Source organism: Lepidochelys olivacea, assembly GCF_965140295.1.
Source record: "Lepidochelys olivacea isolate rLepOli2 genome assembly, chromosome: 6".
Classification (NCBI taxonomy): Eukaryota; Metazoa; Chordata; order Testudines; family Cheloniidae; genus Lepidochelys; species Lepidochelys olivacea.
Window position 1 is genome coordinate 56,993,753 of NC_140416.1, and position 21,790 is coordinate 57,015,542.

General features: G+C 42.7%; 1 protein-coding gene across 1 annotated transcript in view; it reads right to left on the bottom strand.

The window, feature by feature from the left end:
* Positions 1 to 889: 889 nt before the first annotated feature.
* The window catches only part of MYBPC3 (myosin binding protein C3), a 139,420-nt gene continuing 118,519 nt past the window's right edge, over positions 890 to 21,790 (bottom strand). The window contains exons 28-32 of the mRNA XM_084631960.1: positions 9,631 to 9,770; positions 8,892 to 9,051; positions 8,180 to 8,316; positions 3,914 to 4,100; positions 890 to 1,730 (exon numbers count right to left, since the gene is read on the bottom strand). Coding sequence (XP_084488086.1) covers positions 1,708 to 1,730; positions 3,914 to 4,100; positions 8,180 to 8,316; positions 8,892 to 9,051; positions 9,631 to 9,770 — 647 coding nt within the window. The 3' untranslated portion in view covers positions 890 to 1,707. The remainder of the gene's footprint in view (positions 1,731 to 3,913; positions 4,101 to 8,179; positions 8,317 to 8,891; positions 9,052 to 9,630; positions 9,771 to 21,790) is intronic.

Below are 21,790 nucleotides of genomic sequence, written 5' to 3' on the forward strand. Positions count from 1 at the left end.
AATAATTCAGAGCACTTTTCAAATATTAATTAAGACAGTTTGTAAAGCACTTTGACCTCTTTCAGGCTAAAAGGTTAAGCTGCTGTTTATAATTTAGTCCTTTGTTTTCTACGGATGCTGTCAACATGGTTGCCAGAGGTGATGGTTTGAGTCCACTTTACATTCAGTTTGTAAGTTCTTTATGACATGGAGTGTCTCAATTTGTATGTGTGGTATCTAGTAAATTCAGATAAATAAGAGAGCTGGTCAGAAAATGGGAAAATATAAATATTTTTGCACAATATTTTTAATTGAAGTTTTCTAACCGACAAATAGTAATAAAGTTCATAGGAGATATCACAAAAGCACCTCTTGTTTTAGAGGAATTGTGGTTGCTTATATATCCCTCCATGTTCTGATATTGAATAAAATACCACTTAATCCAGCTGTCACTGCACAGGTATCTTTATTATGAAGATGTACTTCACAGTGTGGTACAATCTGCTGAGTCAGAAATACTCATCCATCAACACTGGTACATCTTGGAGGGGAGAACAGGAGCACTGAGTATTAATATGAAGAAACTGATGTAATTCTTTGCTAAAGCCTCACTTCCTGGATGGGTTTCCTCTCCCTGCCTTCTCTTGTTATGCCAGTGTAAAAGGAGAGTAATACCAAATCAGGGACTCTTAACTACCAATATAAGCTGAAAAAGATTACACCGTGCAAACTAGCAAGTTAGAAGCAGGAGACTCTTTTGGGGCAAAAAGGTTTGTTTGTTTTTTTAAAACTCATTCAAAAACCTAACTAAAGAACATAACTGTCTGGAAAAACATGTAAAAATAGTTTATAAACTTTGAAAAACCACAAATGATACAAAATTAAAAGCAGCTTTTGCTGAATTCATCATAAGCTTTGTGGTTTGAAATAGTCTTGTATGCTTTACTTCCTGACTGCATTTTTCAATGTCTCTCCTGAGACAGAAAGCTAGTTCTGAATTTAAGTTCTTTCATGATGTTTGTAATTCAGTTGTAGTAATATCCGAAAAACAGGAGTTCATGCTAGTGTAATTTACCAAACCAGAAGATGATTAGTAAATAGTTGGCAGGGACTATCTTATATACAGCAAGCAGTGCGATAGCCTAGAATAGATATTCTCAAATAGTGTTCCATGGACAAGCTGGGATCTGTAGAGGCCTTCCTGAGTCCACAAGCGTAAACATTTTGAGAATAAGGTGTTGGAGGCTGGAACAGGAAAGAGATCCCTGTGAGGTCTCTCTTTTATCTAGGGTCCTGTGGGGTAATAAAGTTGAAGCACTAGAACAAATGACCTGCTAGGTATTTCTGAGCAATACAAGTATTCCATCAAGAATTTTAGAATTCTGAAAGTGACAAAAGAGGAAAAGGAGAGGATTTATTTTAGCATTGAAGAGTTGATGTTAGTGTTTGTGCTCACTTGAGGGGTGGTGGATCAGTTTTGCATTTAGCTTTAATGTTTCTGTCCTAAAGGAGAACCTCTAATGTTAATGGAGAAAATATTTCTATTTCTCCTGCATGGTTATTAGGGACAATAACACTTCAACAATTCTGAGAAGGGAAACATGTGAAACTGTGTAGCTAAACAGAACATCTTTCTCCCCCATTAAATGACATTTAAAGATGCTCAGAGCTTTAGGTGTACATGGGTCTACCCATTATTAATTTTCTTCTTTTGTCCTTTCCTTCTCTTCAAATTCCAAGCCCAACACCACCTGAGACAGAAAGAGAAGAGAGAGAGAGAGAGAGAGGTTGGTCACAAACAAGTGTGATGGTTATGATAACCATTTTATTTTTAAAAGTTTAAAGTGCATTGTACACTTTCAGATATACGTATGAACAACCATTTTTAAACTTAACATGATTTTTAAACTACTACATCCAGATACTATGTTACAAATTAGCCTTGTACTAATTCGTGGTACACATGGAACCACTGCTGTGATTCTCCTACACAAACAATTTTCAGTAAATTAAAAAAGGAAATGTTCCAGTAGGATTATTCCATTAGCCTTACAAATTGTTTAAGCCTGTGAGGGGCAGGAGAGTCTTTAATACCCTCTAACTTGAATGGGAGTCCAAAAAAGGCACTTTGCAGGAATATGATTTAAATGCAGTGATTTTAAAAAAATCATCTTATTGATTGACCCATAAACTGTGGATTTCCATAAATGGCTCTGAATGGACCTGTTTTCTACCTATCCAGCTTTATTCATCATTATTTTACCCAATGCTAACTAATTATTTTCCTTAAGTTATTTTGTTTCATACCTTGAATTGGTGATGAACTAAGGTTTAGAGTTTTACTGAGGTGCTGGAGGAGGTAAAAGAATTAAGAGTCAGTGAGACACACCATAGAAGCTGAACTGCAAAATTAAGACATAGCACTAATTAAAGCTTAAAAAAAAAGGATGGGGGCAGAGAGAGAGAATTTTACAGTGGTCATTTTCTCCCTCACAATCATGGGGAGACTTAACATGCCCAAGACAGACTCTAAGAAAAAGAGGACTTAAAATTTCAATTACTACGTTTTAAATATTTTTCCATGTTTAACAGGGGGTATTCCTTGTATACGCCTCCAAACATTTAACTTTGTCATTTGCATTCACTTTCAAATGTTCTGTCACTAAAATGCTATCTACTGCAACTGTGAAGAGAGTGACCGTCTCTCTAGTGGCCATATACCACCTTTTTCTTCTTGGGCCATATTATTATTAATTTTAAAAAGAACACTGTACTTGCTTTTCTCCATTGAGGTGAACTACAGTTACTCTTGTTGCTTTTGTATTCAAATTACCACGTTTTTGTCCTTATATTGGAATATAGTTGCACCATATTTTTTCTAGCATTTTTGATTGTACGCATAACAATTTTTAATGATGTGATACCATTTGGATTGGAAGAAGTCAATCTCCCTGTGTAGAAGGCACATCTCCACCAGTCGCTATTCTGTACGCGTCCTTGTTGGCAGTTTGTTCTGTTTCTGAAATTTATTTGTATGCAAAGCACCATGCATGCTCATGGTACTTTATAACTCGTATTATGTTTTTTTTAACAATATTTAGCCTAAAATGTTCCCTTTTGCAGTGTAAGCATTTGTCTGACTTCAGCTAGTAGTGAAAATAAGTTATCAGTATCCTCTTTTATAATTGCTTGTAATGTAACAGAGCTTATATTTACATATTTTTGACAGCTATCGTATCTCATCACTTTTGAGGCTCTTAGGAATATCAGTTTTGAAATGTAGAGTATTGTCTATAGCAGCAGTTCTCAAACTGTGGATCAGGACCCCAAAGTGGGTCGCAACTCCATGTTAATGGAGTCACTAGGGCTGGCGTTAGACTTGCTGGGGCCGGGGCCCAAGCCCCAGCCCCACCGCCTGAGACCAAAGCCCAAGGGCGTCAGCCCGGAGTGGCAGATCTCAGGCTTCAGCTTTGGCCCCCCTGCCCTGGGGCAGCAGGGCTCAGGCGGACTCAGGCTTTGGTCCCCCTTCCTGGGGTCATCTAGTAATTTTTGTTGTCAGAAGCGGGTCGTGGTGCAATGAAGTTTGAGAACCTCTGGTCTATAGGACAGTGCTGTTGTCCACAGCGTACTGTTTATTAATTCAGCTTGTGACATTCATTCCAATGTCTCATGCCTTCTTCTGGAATATTAACAACAATGGGAGCTGAATAGCTCCCCATCTTCTTGCCCTATAGTACCTAACGTATAACAAAGTTCTATCACAGAATTCTACCATATTTTCACCTGTTCCTATGGAGACATTCACTTATTCAATGGACTTTAGCTTCTGCCCCCTAGATATCAACAATTTTTGCTTAAAGGGAAGCTGTGGTTTTTGGAGAAATTAATTATCCATTCATTTAAAGGAGAATATTGTCTACAGAAATCTGGTTACCTCTGACATCCAATCTGCACTCTATTTCAGCTTCACCACATTCATTCACAGCTTTACAAGTGTAAAAGCCTCCATCAAAGGGACTAGGCTTTCGGATCTCCAGGGTCAATACCCCTTGCTTGCTGAACATACGATACTTGGCATCTCCAGAGAGATCCACTTTGTTCTTGTACCAGAATATCTTTGGCTGAAGAACATAAAAACAAAAGTTAGGAAGTTGAAGATTTATGGCTGCCTGTGCAACCTTAATACAGCCCCCTTAGGTGCACTATGATACTATTTTTAATTACATGATTCCATACTGTTGTTTTCATGAGACCCTGACTCATTCACTACATCAGATGTACAATGCTCAGAAAATAGATAACTTAGCTTTTCAATATTTCTTTTTATCTTCATTCAGTGTGTAGCTCTGTATCTTGTTTACTGCACACTATACAAACCCTGCACTGTCTACAGAATTATTAATTCCCTCTTGGGCTTTTTTTTGGGTGCTCATCACCATAACATATGAGTGCTTTACAAACATGAATGGATTTATCCGCACAAGATGCCTGTGAGATGATATGGTATTATTAGTTCCATTTACAGATGAGGAACTGAGAGACAGAGATATTTTAGACCAAAATTGTGAGGCCTGCTAATTTTGCCTAACTTGAGGTATCTGGGGCCTGATTTTTTTCAGCATAATTAGCATTTTATATCATGTTCAAAGCATAGCTCCAGTTGACTTCAGTTGTAAGTGATCAGCACTTGTGCAAATCAGGCCCCTGGTGTCTCAAGTTGGGCATCCAGAAAAGGAGGAACACAGAAACTATGAAACTAGTGGGTAACTGTGGCAGATGAAAGCATAGAATTCAGTTCTCCATCATGGTATTCAGGTGTCTTAACTACCAGACCATCCTCCTGCAGTTGCTGTCTCATTCACTAAACACCTTCCAATTTCCTGCAGAAAACAGAGTTGTTTAGTACAAAACCCTGAGCACCATCCATCTTGTGCAGTGAATGAGGCAGAGGTCTTGTAGGAAAAAAGTATGTGATCATGTAATTAAAGGCTATAAAAATGTATACACATAAGAGGGCTGAATTAAGGTTGCATGGTCAGTCTAAGTTCTGGCATTTCATAACTTTTGGGTTGAACCTTAACAGTTTTTAAACACAGTTTATCTTGTATGTAATTTCCTAGGTTTTTAAAAAAGCAAATGGGAAAAAAAAAAACTCCATGTGGAACCATATTAATCCATATGTGGTTTACCACTAGGATTCCACTTTTAAATCCTCACCACAGATCTCTACCATTTGAGGTGTCTCAGTTCCTGGTAGACTCTGGGCCAGTCACTAAAAGGGGATGAGATACAGATTTTTATCAGTGAGTTTGCCACCTGTTTGCGGAGGACAAAGGAATGTTGGGACTTAGGAATCCTGAGTTCAGTTTTGGGTTTTGTAGGAGAGTGTTCTGTGGCTGTTACAGATTCTTTTGTCCCTGTTCCCTTCTACTTGTGTCCCCTACCATCTCCCCTGCTTCTGTCCCACTCTGCTCAAATCCCCCAAGTCTGTCCCTGTCCACTTCTGCTCCTATCCCCTAGTCTGTTCCTCCTCCTTCCACCCTGCTCATCATCCCTCTGCTTCCTCCTTCTCTTTCATGCTGCCTGGGTGCCAGGAGGGGAAGCATTGTGAGTACAGGAGGGAAAGTCTCCTGAATCATAGAATCATAGAATATCAGGGTTGGAAGGGACCTCAGGAGGTCATCTAGTCCAACCCCCTGCTCAAAGCAGGACCAATCCCCAACTAAATCATCCCAGCCAGGGCTTTGTTAAGCCTGACCTTAAAATATCTAAGGAAGGAGATTCCACCACCTCCCTAGGTAACCCATTCCAGTGCTTCACCACCCTCCTAGTGAAAAAGATTTTCCTAATATCCAACCTAAACCTCCCCCACTGCAACTTGAGACCATTACTCCTTGTTCTGTCATCTGCTACCACTGAGAACGGTCTAGATCCATCCTCTTTGGAACCCCCTTTCAGGTAGTTGAAAGCAGCTATCAAATCCCCCCACATTCTTCTCTTCCGCAGACTAAACAATCCCAGTTCCCTCAGCCTCTCCTCATAAGTCATGTGTTCCAGTCCCCTAATCATTTTTGTTGCCCTCCGCTGGACGTTTTCCAATTTTTCCACATCGTTCTTGTAGTGTGGGGCCCCAAACTGGATACAGTACTCCAGATGAGGCCTCACCAATGTTGAATAGAGGGGAACGATCACATCCCTCAATCTGCTTGCAATGCCCCTTCGTATACATCCCAAAATGCCATTGGCCTTCTTGGCAACAAGGGCACACTGTTGACTCATATCCAGCTTCTCGTCCACTGTAACATCTAGGTCCTTTTCTGCAGGACTGCTGCCGAGCCATTCGGTCCCTAGTCTGTAGCAGTGCATGGGATTCTTCTGTCCTTAGTAATGAGTAATCTCAGTTGTAGTGCATAGTATTGATAGCTGCATGTATGCAGGCTATCAAGTATGTTTGTTTCTGATACGTTTTTCCCTTCTGATTGCAGTGTGGGACTAAAGAAGGTCTTATATTTTTGCAACCAAGATGGTGGAATAAAAATTTAAATGAAAATAATGTTTCTTGCACTGTGACTCATGTTTATCCTCTGTTTCTAAACCCAGTGGAATCTTTAATGCAGCACTAGGATTTAAACAGTAAGAACCAAACCTTTGTGGCATCTGATTTGTTTTTAGAATTAGCAGCCTTGGGCCTCAGTGTCCTCATCTATAAAATTGGAATAATGGTACTGATCTCCTTTGTAAAGTGCTTTGAGATCTACTAATGAAAGATATTATTATTACTATTTTGGTATTGTATGTCTTTGGCCTTGTCTGCTTGATGAGTCTCGTGCATTCATACTAGTCATGCTGAATCATATTAACGACACCTGCAGTTTTACTGTTCTTGAACAACTTTGTCCACCCTAGTATTTTTGTCAATAGCCCTCTTGCTCCTTCTGGATGTCCATCTCATGTCACAGTGCTATCTGGACATGAATATTGGCATCTGCCTAGTGGCAGCATGTTCATGGAATATACTTTATACCCGAGACATCTTTGATAGTATAGAGTTATCAAAATGTCAAAGCGCTATCACCAGGAAGTGTTGTCTCTGAAAAAGATGCACAACAGCTGTCCAGTGTGTACAGAGCCATTTGTATGTGTCTTCTGGCAAGCATACAATTGGCATTGCAGGTGCAGAAAGGTGTCTTAGAGAGGCCACTTTGGAGTGATTGTTTGCACTGTGGGATGGCAGGATGAGCAGGGGTTTGCATCAATTGTGCTAACATGGGAGGAAGAATCATCCAAACGACTGACTCATTTAATGACCACAAAAAGCATAATCTGGGGTGTTTGTGAAAATCAGTGGTAACTGGAACAGTTGTGTATTGGATAGAAGATGAGTTTCAGTTGATTGAGGAGGAACAATTATTATCCATGGTAAATTTCTTAAGTGTGTATAAGACCCTTTTCCCCCCGGTTGATTGAGGATGAACAATTATTATCCATGGTAAATTTCTTAAGTGTGTATAAGACCCTTTTTCCCCCGGTTCAGTCTGCTTTCAGAGATTGAATCTAATCTTAGCCTGTGCTTGATAGTCTTTCTGGTGCTTTTTCCTAATATCCATCAATAAGGTACAAAGTACAGTTCACCCTGAATAGAGCTCAGCAAATAATTGAGAGTGAAGAAAGTGTTCCCTGCCTGAGATTTTTTTTTTTTAATGCTGTCCCCTTGCGCATACATATTACAGCAGGGTATTTTACTACTTGATCACACAATCCGCATTTAGAAACACAAAAAGTTACATAGGTGCACTGAAGGTAATAGAAAAAGATGTATTTCCTTTGCATTCTGTTAAATGAATGGTATGTTGCGTTGTCCTTTGCTGTGCTGAAAGACCCAATTATAATATATACATGGAAGGGGCCAGAGTTAACATTGCTATGCCAACTGTAATTTTCAACGTCCCGACTTGGGCATTTAAAAACATAGGTTTCATGCTGTATCACTATATTGCTTTTGTTGGTGTTTAGGTTTTTCACAGGAACACTATTTAATTCTAGGGTGTGGAGGGATAGTATGGACTGGGATTGGTGTCCTATAATGTAGATCAATAATTGGAACAGTATAATTACATGAAGCTGGCATGGATTTTAGGGTAGTTATAGTAGGCTTTTGACTTGTCACAATTATATAGATGAAAACTATTGTAATCTGTACCTTGGGGCTTCCTCTTACAGCACAGCTGAGCGTAGCATTGTATCCAGAGATCACAGAACGGTTTACTAAGGGGTGAGTGAATTTGGGGGCTTCAGAGAAGTCATGCTCTTTGTAACTGGGTGGTTTATAAATGGTGCCTGCAATTCAAACAAACAGAGTAATCTGGTAAGAATTTTGTCTTAAATCTTGCCTAGTCAACACAGTCTACTTGTAATTTTATTTTATCTATGTTGTTTTAGGAAAGCAGTAGTGTTAAAACATCAGCGTTGTCAACTTTTGTGATGTAATGAGGTATTTTTTCCTAAAAGCCCTAGCTCCTGGAGTGCTAGGATTATGTGAGAATCTGTTTTCATTTAAAAAATAAGTTTCTAGCTCTCATGGTTTCATGGAAAAGCTTGAAAGCATGTACTCTAAAGACTCAAAACCCAGAAGATAATAAGAACCCCAAAATTTGTTTTTAATTTAATGACTTCTGGGGGCCTGTCTCAGGATTCTTGTGGCTGAAAATAAAAAAATATGTCACTGTCTAATTGCATAAGGAGTCTAAAAAGATTAGAAGCTGTAAGTGCCCAGTGTTAAGTAATGAAAAAGTCTCTGCTCCTATGCCCAGTAATTCTGTACTCTGCTGTCTATAATATATTACTCAACTTGCTAACTGTGGCTTATCCATGAGTCAGTCTTTGTGACCTTTGTTTTGAAGAATGTGTGTTACCTGTCTTTTGTATGTAGGCAGGAGTTTTAGTTGTTGCAGCAGTTTCACTCAGGCCACACAAATTTTCACTGAAGACACGGAAATAATACTCATTCCCCATAATCAGGTCTGACACTATACAGTTGGTGCGTCGATAATGGTCAAAAACAGTGTACCATTCCTATAATGAGATTGTACATTGTTAGAAAAAGTAGACTATCTTGAAAAAGGTTTAAAGGGTCAGAGATGGTGCTAGTTGTCGTGTAGAGACCTTCCTTGTCAGTGTTAATGAAGAAGACAGCCTACCAAGCAACAGTGATTTTGGGAATGGATAACAATTCCTGATAGAGTAAGTGATAGCACACAGATTCCTTTAAGGGAAATTAAAAACCTTATATATTTTCTTACTTTGATCTTCATTCTGGCACAAAATTGTATATGTACGTGCATAAAACACAAAAGTTTCTATCCCTTATGGTTATTGCATATAAAAACTTTGTAAACTATTGTAGTCTGTCTTTCTAAGTCTTCAGAGACTGCTTTAGTGCCAATAATCACAGATGAAATCAACATGACTCTACTCAATTTCAACATGTCTGTTCATAACAAAATAAAAAACCATGTCAATTGATACAAGCCCTGAAAGTGAATATGTAGTTTCTGGTTCAGCATCCTACTTCCATGCTCTACCTGGCCCTACTCTTTTCCCACCCAATTTCAGTGACTTTAGGAATTATTGGCAAGCCTGAGTGTCTCTCACCATTGTCTTTTTGTCAGCCTTCTGGATTGTGTACCCTGAGATCTGTGCATTGCCATTATCTTGGGGTGGTTTCCACTCCAGAGCCACGTTGAATCCCCATACATCTATGATTTTCACATTCTGAGGTGGACCAGGTTTGTCTACAGAGGAAACAAGTCAGACAAATTCAGTTCTTGTTTCAGGATCTTTGATCTTCAGCATTTCCTTCCAAGCAGGAAAAAAATTGTTACTAAGTTGTGTAATTATCCCAAAGTAAAACACTTATTTTATGGAAAGTTGAAGTTGAAAATTAAAACATGAAAATAAAAAAAAAGTCAGTTAAGGTACCTGCACTATTCTTAATGCTATCCTTCTGCATGCTATTTAGAGTCAGGCAATCCATTTAACAAAAATAGGAGTCACCCAAACCTTAACTTATCCTTTGACTCAGACAAGAAGTTTTTGTGATGTTGGATGGGAGTTAACTCTTTTTGCCAGTCTTTCATTATACACAGTGTTCTCTGACTGAATTAATCAGTTTCTCAGTGAGAGGTCTTGTATGCACTGAGGGCAGTATGTTGAACCACCTAGGCAGTGGATCTATGTTTAGCTAGACTGATGAAGGCCAGACACTTAGGAATGCCTGAGCACTTTATTGGAGAGATTGTTAATGTCTCACCTATGGGAGGGCAAAAGCAACGTTTAAACAAGCTGCAGTCCTGCCCTTGTTGAAGAAACCGGTGTTCTTCTTGAATATTGCCAAGTCTCTAACCTCCTGTCTCTGGGAACATCAACGAAAAGGTGGTGACAGGCCAACTCTAGCATCCAAAATCCTTAAACTCCTTGGATTGGTAGAATGGGTCCACACATTTCTTTCAGAGGGTGGCTGACTTCTTTTTTTTCTCCGAGTGACTCAGCTGAGTCCCACAAGACTGAGTTTTGTCACTGCTCTTTTACACAGTCTATTTAAAGCTGGTGAAACATTGTGATATATAGTGGCTACACTGTTATCAGTTTGCAGACAGTACTTAGATCTATTTCTTGTCTTCAGAAGTATTCAGTCATATCCATGCTGTCCCAATGTCAGCCAGAGAGTGTGATTTGGATGGCTTTAACTCACTCCAAATAAGATTGAGTTGATGTGGATTGGCAGAGAGAAAGGTTTTGAAGACCTTTAACCTGTCTCTTGATTGAGGGTATCTGCCCACCTACTGTTAAACTGGTTCATTCTCTTGGGTCTTTTTAGATTCATCACTGCACCAGACTCCCAGCTTTTATCAGTGACAGCAAATATTTTTTCATCCATGGCTGATCAAGAGGATAAGTACTTTAATATGCTTTCTTCACCATGTTTATCTGTGCCTCTTTTATACCTCTAGGCTAGATGAGTGCAATGCACTCTTTAGCGCTAACCATGAACTTTTGACTAATACAAAATGAGGTTCTCCACCTTCTGTCTATAGGTGGGCTGTCAGAGCATGTTACACCTGTGCGTTTCTCTTTTCCGTAGCGGACAGTCATTTCTGGGTGAAATTCAAGATGCTAATTTTCTACAAAGCCCTATATGGGCCAGGTTCTTGTTATCTTAGAGAGCCCCATTTCCTCTTTGCCATCTGTATCACTTCAGCTATCTTTCACAAGGATGAAGCTTGCAGGAGGTGGAAGCCAGTAGGGGGGGCTTTGTCTCTGGAATTTGCTCCCGTTGGAAATACTTCCAAGCCTAAACCTGACCACTTTTAAAATGTGCAGAATGGCATCAGGCTTTTCCACTATCATAGAATCATAGAATATCAGAGTTGGAAGGGACCTCAGGAGGTCATCTAGTCCAACCCCCTGCTCAAAGCAGGACCAGTCCCCAGTGTTTGCCCCAGATCCCTAAATGGCCCCCTCAAGGATTGAACTCACAACCCTGGGTTTAGCAGGCCAATGCTCAAACCACTGAGCTATCCCTCCCCCCCAAACCACCCTCAGACCCCCATGATATAATCAGGTGACTCATGAAGGAGTAAAACACACAGTCACACCTTAGACTGGATCATCTGTCTAGATGTGGACAAAGGAAACTGAAGGATTGACCTATATCTTGGGCAGTCCACTATAACCTTCGAATTGATATAAAAATGTGGGTATCATGCAGGAAGAAGGTTTTATCAGTAGTCTGCCCCTGTTCTATAAACTCATAGTCCCAGATAATTTCTGAAGCATCCTCAGTGAAATCCATACCCAACTGAAGAACCAAGAACTGGAAGATCTGGTGAAACTTTGACCTTGTACACTGGCTTCTGCTATTGACCACGCTGGTACCTAAAAGCACCCTTGCATTCATCCCAGCACATCATTGTGGATTTCTGAGACGATGGAGCAGTAGGAAAGGAAACTAATGACACTGATAGAAAACTGGCAGTTAAACTCCAGCACAAGATTTTTCTCTACTCTAGCTAATATATCGTCAACTTTACATGTAACACCCTGTAAAATTTTCCAGATTGTGAACCACCTTATTAACGCAAACTGCTTCCTCATATCCCAGCAACAAATTCCTTTCAAAGACCTGTCAATATTATAAGATCAGGACACCAGCAGTTATTCATGAGACTTAAAACACCTTTCCCCTTCCAAGGAATTTAGCTCCTTCACATAGCAAGAAACTATAGGACTGCTGGAAGAAATCTGATTCACTACTGACTGTTGATCTGTGCCCATCATGGGCTAGTTAAAGACATCTGAGGACTCTTACAGAGATTGTCAACTCCACACCACCTTTAATGAGAGAAAGCTACCATCCACCTTAAAGCATACCACTATCTGGCTTATTTACATTTAACTTTGACTTAACAAACTACTGCTTGTTGATTGACCTCTCATTTTTGAGCAAATTAACTTAGAAACTAGCTACAGGCTGCCTCCAAACACACCTATTACCAATATTCTGCATCCCTGCAACCTGGTTTAAGGCCAAGCCAGAACCACAATAGCATTGGTAGCACTGAAAGATGATCTCCTCCTGCCTGCAAACTGCAGAAAGTTCTTGCTCTTATTTCTGGATGTGTCTGTGGCATTTCTACATAGATCATATTATTGTCCAGGGGTGCTAGAACAATTTTTATAGTGGGGTTGCTGAGAGTCATTGAATCAAACTGTAAATATTCCATTCGTTATAATGGAAACCACTTCAAGCCAGGGGATCTGAAAGCATCCCCAGGACCCCTAGTTCCAGCACCTATGCTACTGTCCTGCCTAAGAGACGGCAGGAACCCCTTGTAAAGTGCTGAAATGGCTCCATTTCTTCCTTTCAAGACAACAACAGAGTGTGGTGATGGAAAACTGCTCTTTTATCTCTGGAGCACTCAGGAAGTCCCATAAAGATTGATTCTCTCCTCCATCCTTCTTAACATATACCCAGAGTTGTTAAGGGAAATTATGAGACATTGTTTTAAATGCCAGCAATATGCAGACAGCCCCCAATTTTAAGTTTTCCTTTGCCTTTTGACACAAATAGAATGATTTTCTAGCCCCCCCACTGCCTGGCTGAATAAGAGATGAGAATTCTGTACTACCATGAATAGAAAAGAATCACAAAGGACTGAGTCAAAGGTTATTTATATTTGGAGCTTTCAAATGATCCAACTGTTGTTTGCTGGTAACACTTCTTCACCCTCAAGAGCAGTGTGAAGTGATGATTTGGAATGTACATTCCAGACACAGAGTAGAAAATACATCTAAATGCATTTAACTAAAAAGGCTCCTGGAATTTTGGGGAAATGATTGGTAAAAGTACAGAACTGTATTTCCATTTTAGTTTCCAGGCTCTGTAAAATATAGATACTTCTGCCATCTCACAGGGTATCGTGAAAGATTAATTCAGTGTTTGTGATGTGTTCAGCTACTACAGTGGTTCTGACTTTGATTTTTGTAGCCATTTCAATAATCAGTTTGAGTGGAGAAGTCGCAACTAGTCATGTAATGGATAAAAATTACAACTCTGTGTAATGAATAAAAATACCTAGGGATGCAAAGATAGGGCAAAAAATTGACAGAGCCAGAATTGATATGAATTGGCTAAGTGAAACAAGCCAATACTGTGGAGGACTGTTTTGTGTAATTGAAGTCTATAAGGGATGATATTCTACAGAACAGTGATAAATTCAACCCTTAAACCAACCTAAGTGGATTGCTAGGTATACTGTGGCTTTCTGTGCCAAAGCATAGTATACGAACTCACTTCGCAGGCATACATGAGCCACCAAGGCTATGCTGAAATAAGGCAAAAACAGTTAAAGCCAGCTATTTCCAGCTGTTAATCTTTGGAGCTGAGCTGCAGGTTGGATGAAGGCTTCGCTCTTGCTCGTTCTCCACCCTCTCTTTCACACCAGCAGTTCAGAGTAAAACCCTTCCACCTCCACATCTATCAACAACTGCCTTAATTCTTTTTCGTCTCTCTTTCTGAAGTACAGAACATAGAAACAGCGATAGCAGCAGCACTACCCATCAAAAGTGGAAATGTGTCATATTGGATTGGAAGTTTTAAAAACCGCAATCTGCTATACCAAGAAAATTTTCAACCTGTCATTTGTATATTGAATAACACCTCCATATTCATCTGAATATAACAATTCTACACCATCTGCCTATGTATCTGCCTGTGTGTAAAACGTCTACAGCAACCCCACTACTTGTGAATCTACCAGTACCTAACAATATTGGACCAGATGACTGTTATATTTGTTTAGAAATTATTCATTTGTGTTCTTATCTGTATATACTCAAATGAATACATTCTAAACAATTTCTCCTTTGTTTCTATCTTGACACCAAATGCTGGTGTTAATAGCAGGAAGTGTGTGTGATGCTTGCAGACCAGGTGCCAGCTCATGCCAAGGACTTTAGGCCCCAACTGAACACTGATGAATGCCTAGCTGGAAACCTGTCTGGCTCACCTGCGTGTTAGTATTATTAAAATAGTATTTGACTTTATGAAATGGTTGTAGGATGCTGCATGTATTTATCTCGCTTCAGGTTATATTAGGGTATGCATTGCAAACCTCTAACTATGACCTGGTCTACACTACAGAACTAGGTCGATGCAAAGCAGCTTATGTTGACCTAAGTATGTAAATGTCTACATTAAATTTCACTCCCGCCGATGTAACTGCCCCACTACGCTGACTTAATAAGTCCAATTCTGCAAGAGGCATAGAGTCAATGTCGATGTAGTTAGGTTGTCGCAGTGTCGGTGTAGACGCTGCATTGCTTACATCAACTTTTACTGGCTTTCAGAAACTGTCCCACAATGCCCCATACTGACAGCACAGTTGGTACAAGTGCTCCTGGTGACGATGCTCACTGCCAACACAAGGAGCAAAGTGTAAATACGCACCAGCGATGTAATTACTGCGGCGGCTGTATGCTGATGTAAGTGAGGTCGACTTAATTTTGTAGCGTAGACATGTCCTGTAACTCACCAAATAGGAAAGAAGCATTAATTAATGTAAAGGCTGGATTCCTACCAAAGATGCTGGGTCCTGCACACAAGAAGGTCCATTGAAACCAAATGAGCCATTGTGAAACATTAAAGGACAAAGACTGTGGATTGCTCCCCGACATCCATGAAGAGGAGATGTGCACGAGGATTCGTCCCATGAGCTTGGACTATGGGGGAAGGGAAGAAAAATTCCTGACAAGAAGAAACTGGGTCTGTATGCTGCTTGGACTTTGAGAGGTCAAGATTTCTAAGCATAATCATAGAATCATAGAATATCAGGGTTGCAAGGGACCTCAGGAGGTCATCTAGACCAACCCCCTGCTCAAAGCAGGACCAATCCCCAACTAAATCATCCCAGCCAGGGCTTTGTCAAGCCTGACCTTAAAAATATCTAAGGAACGAGATTTCACCACCTCCCTAGGTAACGTATTCCAATGTTTCTCCACCCTCCAAGTGAAAAAGTTTTTCCTAATATCCAACCTAAACCTCCCCCACTGCAACTTGAGACCATTACTCCTTGTTCTGTCATCAGCTACCACTGAGAACAGTCTAGATCCATCCTCTTTGGAACCCCCTTTCAGGTAGCTGAAAGCAGCTATCAAATCCCCCCTCATTCTTCTTTTCCGCAGACTAAACAATCCCAGTTCCCTCAGCCTCTCCTCATAAGTCATGTGTTCCAGTCCCCTAATCATTTTTGTTGCTCTCCGCTGGACGTTTTCCAATTTTTCCACATCCTTTTTGTAGTGTGGGGCCCCAAACTGGACACAGTACTCCAGATGAGGCCTCGCCAATGTTGAATAGAGGGGAACGATCACATCCCTCGATCTGCTGGCAGTGCCCCTACTTATACATCCCAAAATGCCATTGGCCTTCTTGGCAACAAGGGCACACTGTTGACTCATATCCAGCTTCTCGTCCACTGTAACACCTAGGTCCTTTTCTGCAGAACTGCTGCCGAGCCATTCGGTCCCTAGTCTGTAACGGTGCATGGGATTCTTCCGTCCTAAGTGCAGGACTCTGCACTTGTCCTTGTTGAACCTCATCAGATTTCTTTTGGCCCAATCCTCTAATTTGTCTAGGGCCCTCTGTATCCTATCCCTACCCTCCAGCATATCTACCTCTCCTCCCAGTTTAGTGTCATCTGAAAACTTGCTGAGGGTGCAATCCACACCATCCTCCAGATCATTTATGAAGATATTGAACAAAACCGGCCCGAGGACCGACCCTTAGGGCACTCCACTTGATACTGGCTGCGAACTAGACATGGAGCCATTGATCACTACCTGTTGAGCCCGACAATCTAGCCAACTTTCTGTCCATCTTATAGTCCATTCATCCAGCCCATACTTCTTTAACTTGCTGGCAAGAATACTGTGGGAGATCGTGTCAAAAGCTTTGCTTAAGTCAAGGAACAACACGTCCACCACTTTCCCCTCATCCACAGAGCCAGTTGTCTCGTCATAGAAGGCAATTAGATTAGTCAGGCATGACTTGCCCTTGGTGAATCCATGCTGACTGTTTCTGATTACTTTCCTCTCCTCTAAATGCTTCAGAATTGATTCCTTGAGGACCTGCTACATGATTTTTCCAGGGACTGAGGTGAGGCTGACTGGCCTGTAGTTCCCAGGATCCTCCTCCTTCCCTTTTTAAAGATGGGCACTACATTAGCCTTTTTCCAGTCGTCTGGGACTTCCCCCGATCGCCATGAGTTTTCAAAGATAATGGCCAGTGGCTCTGCAGTCACATCCACCAACTCCTTTAGCAGTCTCGGATACAGCGCATCCGGCCCCATGGACTTGTGCTCGTCCAGCTTTTCTAAATAGTCCCGAACCACTTCTTTCTCCACAGAGGGCTGATCATCTCCTCCCCATTTTATGCTTCCCAGCGCAGTAGTCTGGGAGCTGACCTTGTTCATGAAGACTGAGGCAAAAAAGCATTGAGTACATGAGCTTTTTCCACATCCTCTGTCACTAGGTTGCCTCCCTCATTCAGTAAGGGGCCCACACTTTCCTTGACTTTCTTCTTGTTGCTAACATACCTGAAGAAACCCTTCTTGTTACTCTTAACATCTCTTGCTAGCTGCAACTCCAGGTGTGATTTGGCCTTCCTGATTTCACTCCTGCATGCCCGAGCAATATTTTTATACTCTTCCCTGGTCATTTGTCCAATCTTCCACTTCTTGTGAGCTTCATTTTTGTGTTCAAGATCAGCGAGGATTTCACTCTTAAGCCAAGCTGGTCGCCTGCCATATTTACTATTCTTTCTACACATCGGGATGGTTTGTCCCTGTCATGTCAATAAAGATTCTTTAAAATACAGCCAGCTCTCCTGGACTCCTTTCCCCCTCATGTTATTCTCCCAGGGGATCCTGCCCATCAGTTTCCTGAGGGAGTCAAAGTCTGGTTTTCTGAAGTCCAGGGTCTGTATTCTGCTGCTCTCCTTTCTTCCCTGTGTCAGGATCCTAAATTCGACCATCTCATGGTCACTGCCTCCCAGGTTCCCATCCACTTTAGCTTCCCCTACTAATTCTTCCCAGTTTGTGAGCAGCAGGTCAAGAAGAGCTCTGCCCCATTTGGTTCCTCCAGCACTTGCACCAGGAACTTGTCCCCAACCCTTTCCAAAAACTTCTTGGATTGTCTGTGCACCGCTGTATTGCTCTCCCAGCAGATATCAGGGTGATTGAAGTCTCCCATGAGAACCACGGCCTGCGATCTAGTAACTTCCGGGATAATCTCGGGATCCTCAGTGCTTGGCCTGGTTTATGATAGAAGCTTCTACCATCCTTTGAATTTAAGACTGTAACTCATTTGTGTATGTATGTTTACCTGCTTTAACCTTGTTAATGAATCTTTAGTTAATGTATTATAGGATTGGCTACAAGCATTTTCTTGGGTGTAAGATCTAAGGTGCAATTGACCTGGGACAAGTGACTGGTCCTTTGGGACTGGGAGTAACTTGAATATTATTGTGATTTTTGGTGTAAGGGACCATCTATCACAACGGCAGGCTTACCTGGCAATATAGACTGAAGTACCCAAATGGACTCTCTCTGACTCTGTATTAAGGCTGTTACAGTGCTTGAGGAGTTCACACTTGATACTTGGTTGCTGAAATCTAAGTATAGATCACCCAGTCAGTTTGGGGTTTGTGCTCCGCTTCTTAACAGTCTGTCCTGAAGTTGGTACTCACACTCTTGAGCCACTTCAAACAGCTTGAGAGTGTATAGTTCTCTTTCTTCTCTGGGGATGAAAGGGACTTATTTCAGGACAGTCCAGTTTTTGGTTGCCTGCTTCCTCACCCCAGTCCCCAAAAGGTAAGAGCACATGAGGCTGTAGGCATTAATCCCTCATCAAGAAGACATCTGTCAAGGAAGATTAACTGATTTATCAAAGGATCAGTGATTGATGTATTGGTTCTTTGACAGCCAGGTTAGGCTCTCACCCTTTCAGCTGACCTATGCATGCTGTTACATAGCAACTGTAGCACTGCCGTCAATAAAAAACAGCCTGCCTGTTTCTCCCACGTTTCCCTCTTGCCAAGAACATACAAATCTGGAGAGCAGAAGGTGCTGTTGACAGAAGTGAAGTAGGGCAGCTCTGATGAATGAGGGGCTGAGTCAATAATTTAAATTCATGGTTTGGCTGCAGATGGCTCTGCAAGTATCCAAGCCCTTTTGGTGATCAGCAGGAGATGAACTGAAATTTAATGTTGTGGCAAAGCTATCTACCTAAGAATTTAGAAATCTTACACCAGTCCTGCAGGCCTGGTACATCTTAATAAATGTAATAAGATTACTCACACTTTGTCAGCCATTAAGTTTCTATGGGAAATGGTTCTCTGACAACTGATATATATATTGTGACAGGGTCGGGCTAGATGGCTATAGGAAAGTAATAGAAGGCAGATATATTAGCCCCAGGCTAAGTAGGTCCCTTTTCCCTGGGTAAGGTAACAGGGAAGGTTCCAGAAGAATCAGGAACCTTTTGGAGACAATTAAGACAGGCTGATTAGAACACCTGCAGCCAATCAAGAAGCTGCTAGAATCAATTAAGGCAGGCTAATCAGGGCACCTGGGTTTTAAAAAGCAGCTCACTTCAGTTTGTGGTGTGTGTGTGAGGAGCTGGGAGCAAGAGGCACTAGGAGCTGAGAGTGAGAACGCGAACTGTTGGAGGACTGAGGTGTACGAGCATTATCAGACACCAGGAGGAAGGTCCTATGGTGAGGATAAAGAAGGTGTTGGGAGGAGGCCAGGGGGAAGTAGCCCAGGGAGTTGTAGCTGTTGCACAGCTATTCCAGGAGGCACTCTAGACAGCTGCATTCCACAGGGCCCTGGGCTGTAACCCGGAGTAGAGGGCGGGCCCGGGTTCCCCCCAAATCCTCCCAACTCCTGGTCAGACACAGGAGTCGTCGACCTGGACTGTGGGTTCAGAAAAATGGCCACGCTGAGGGCTGCCGTGAAACTCCAAGGCGAGCAAATCCGCCAATAAGCGCAAGACCCACCAAGGTAGAGCAGGAACTTTGTCACAACTGGTGTTAGAAGTGGGATCTGGTGTCCACAGCGCGGCGGAAGAGGGGGGGCGGTGGAAGAGGGTCTATTTTTATTTTTTTTCACCACAGTGGAGGAGGTAGTGCGGGCACTGATACAAGCAACGGCTGCCCAGGAGGAGGCTACTCGTGTCCAGGCAGCCGCCCAACAGGAGGCAGTGTGGCTGCAGCAAGAGACTACTCGGCTGCTGATGGACCAGGCTGCTCAAGACTGAGCTATGTTGCGGGAACTGGTAAACCAGGTAAAGGCCCTTACAGAGCTGAACCGTGACCATGATGGGACGCAGATCATTCGGGCCAGCAATTGCCCGCAGAAAATGATGCGGGAGGATGATGTAGAGGCATACCTCCTGGCCTTTGAGAGGACAGCCCTGCGGAAGGCTTGGCCCAAGAACAGTGGTCTGGCATCCTCGCTCCATTCCTGTGTGGGGAGGCCCAGAAGGCCTACTATGATTTGCCTGAAGAGGCTGCAGCAGACTACCTCCAGCTGAAAGCAGAGATCCTGGCCAGATCTCGGGTAACAACTGCAGTGCGAGCCCAGTGATATCATGAGTGGAGGTACTAGGAAAACAAAACCTCGCGGTCCCAATTATATGACCTCATCCATCTCGCATGAAAGTGGTTACGAACTGAGTCCTGGAGTCCAGAGGAGATACTACAGGTTCTGGTCATCGACCGGTACGTGAGAGGACTACCGCCAGACCTTCGCACCTGGGTAAGCCAGAACCAACCCTCCACCTACGACGAGGTTGTCGCGCTGGTAGAAAGGCGAAGGACGGCGAGTGACCTGACCCGACCAGTTAAGGAAGAAGCACCCTGGGTTAAACTAGCAGCACCAAGCCCTAGAGCTCGGGTAACTGGGCCACCAGGAGAACCTAGGTGGAAAAAGAGAGGGGCTGAAAGCCCACCAGAAGCCACAAGGAGTCGGAGCACTGAGGGGAAAGAGAATCGTGATGTTAGACTACCCAAATCCAGAGACCGGGGAATGCCTAGGGCTCCATACAGGTGTTACGCCTGCGGGGAGTGGGGACACATAGCTGCACAGTGTCCCAATGCCGAGGACCCTATGCAGTGTAACCTAGGGAACTGGGCAGACCCGTGCTCCCTAATCCACCTTGTGGGGGTCTCACTAACCCCACATATGTACACTAGACCAGTGAAGCTAAATGGTGTAGAGACCACAGTACTGGTTGATTCGGGGAGTGCTATCATGCTTGTCTCGGGGAAGCTCGTGAAGCGTAATCAGCTGCTGTGGGCCAAGTGTACAGGGATAACATGCATCCATGGGACAGTTGGTTATTACCCCACCATCCCAGTAAAAATCGAGATTCAGGGGAACACTACTGAGGTAGCAGCAGGTGTAGTCCTTAAACTCCCATACCCAGTGCTCATAGGGAGGGACTTCCCAGGGTTTGGAGACTTACTCCTGGTAGGGAAATTGGAGAAAGGGGGAAGCCCTGAAAGTAGTGAGGCATCCACAGTAGACTCTCAACCCCCAACCTTCTCTGAAATATCCCCAGATTTGTTCTCTACTCCCAGACAGCGTAGAAAGACAAAAAGGGAAAGAAGGGCAGCTAATGCCTTGGGAACCCAAATACTGGCCCAAAGCCAGAGGTTCGCTCTTGTAGGTAGGCGGACCCAAGCAGCTGAAAAGGAGGCCACCCAGGAGGGAGAAGCACCCGAGTCTGACCCACACCCTAACGCCTCTGAACCAGTAGAGGCAACAGAGACTGACCCCCTAGATCTCGGGCAGATTAGCCCTGGGAGAGGAAATTTTGGATGGGACCAGGCTGAAGACCCCAGGTACGACAACATTAGGAAGGAGGTGACCGAAATAGATGGGGTCCCCATGGAAGGGAAAACCCAGGGACCAGGACCCTACTTCATAATGAAGAAGAATCTCTTATACCGGGTTGCACCAGTACAGGGGCAGAAGGTACAGCAGATCCTAGTACCTCAAAAACACCAGAATGCTGTATTAAATCTGGCCCATAGTCATCTTTTTGGGGGGCATTTGGGGGTAGAGAAGACCCTGGCATGGATCCTACGACAATTCTTCTGGCCTGGAGTATATGAAGAAGTGCGGAGGTACTGTGCATCCTGCCCGGAGTGTCAGCTGCACAGTCCCCGTCCGCACTTGAGGGCACCATTAGT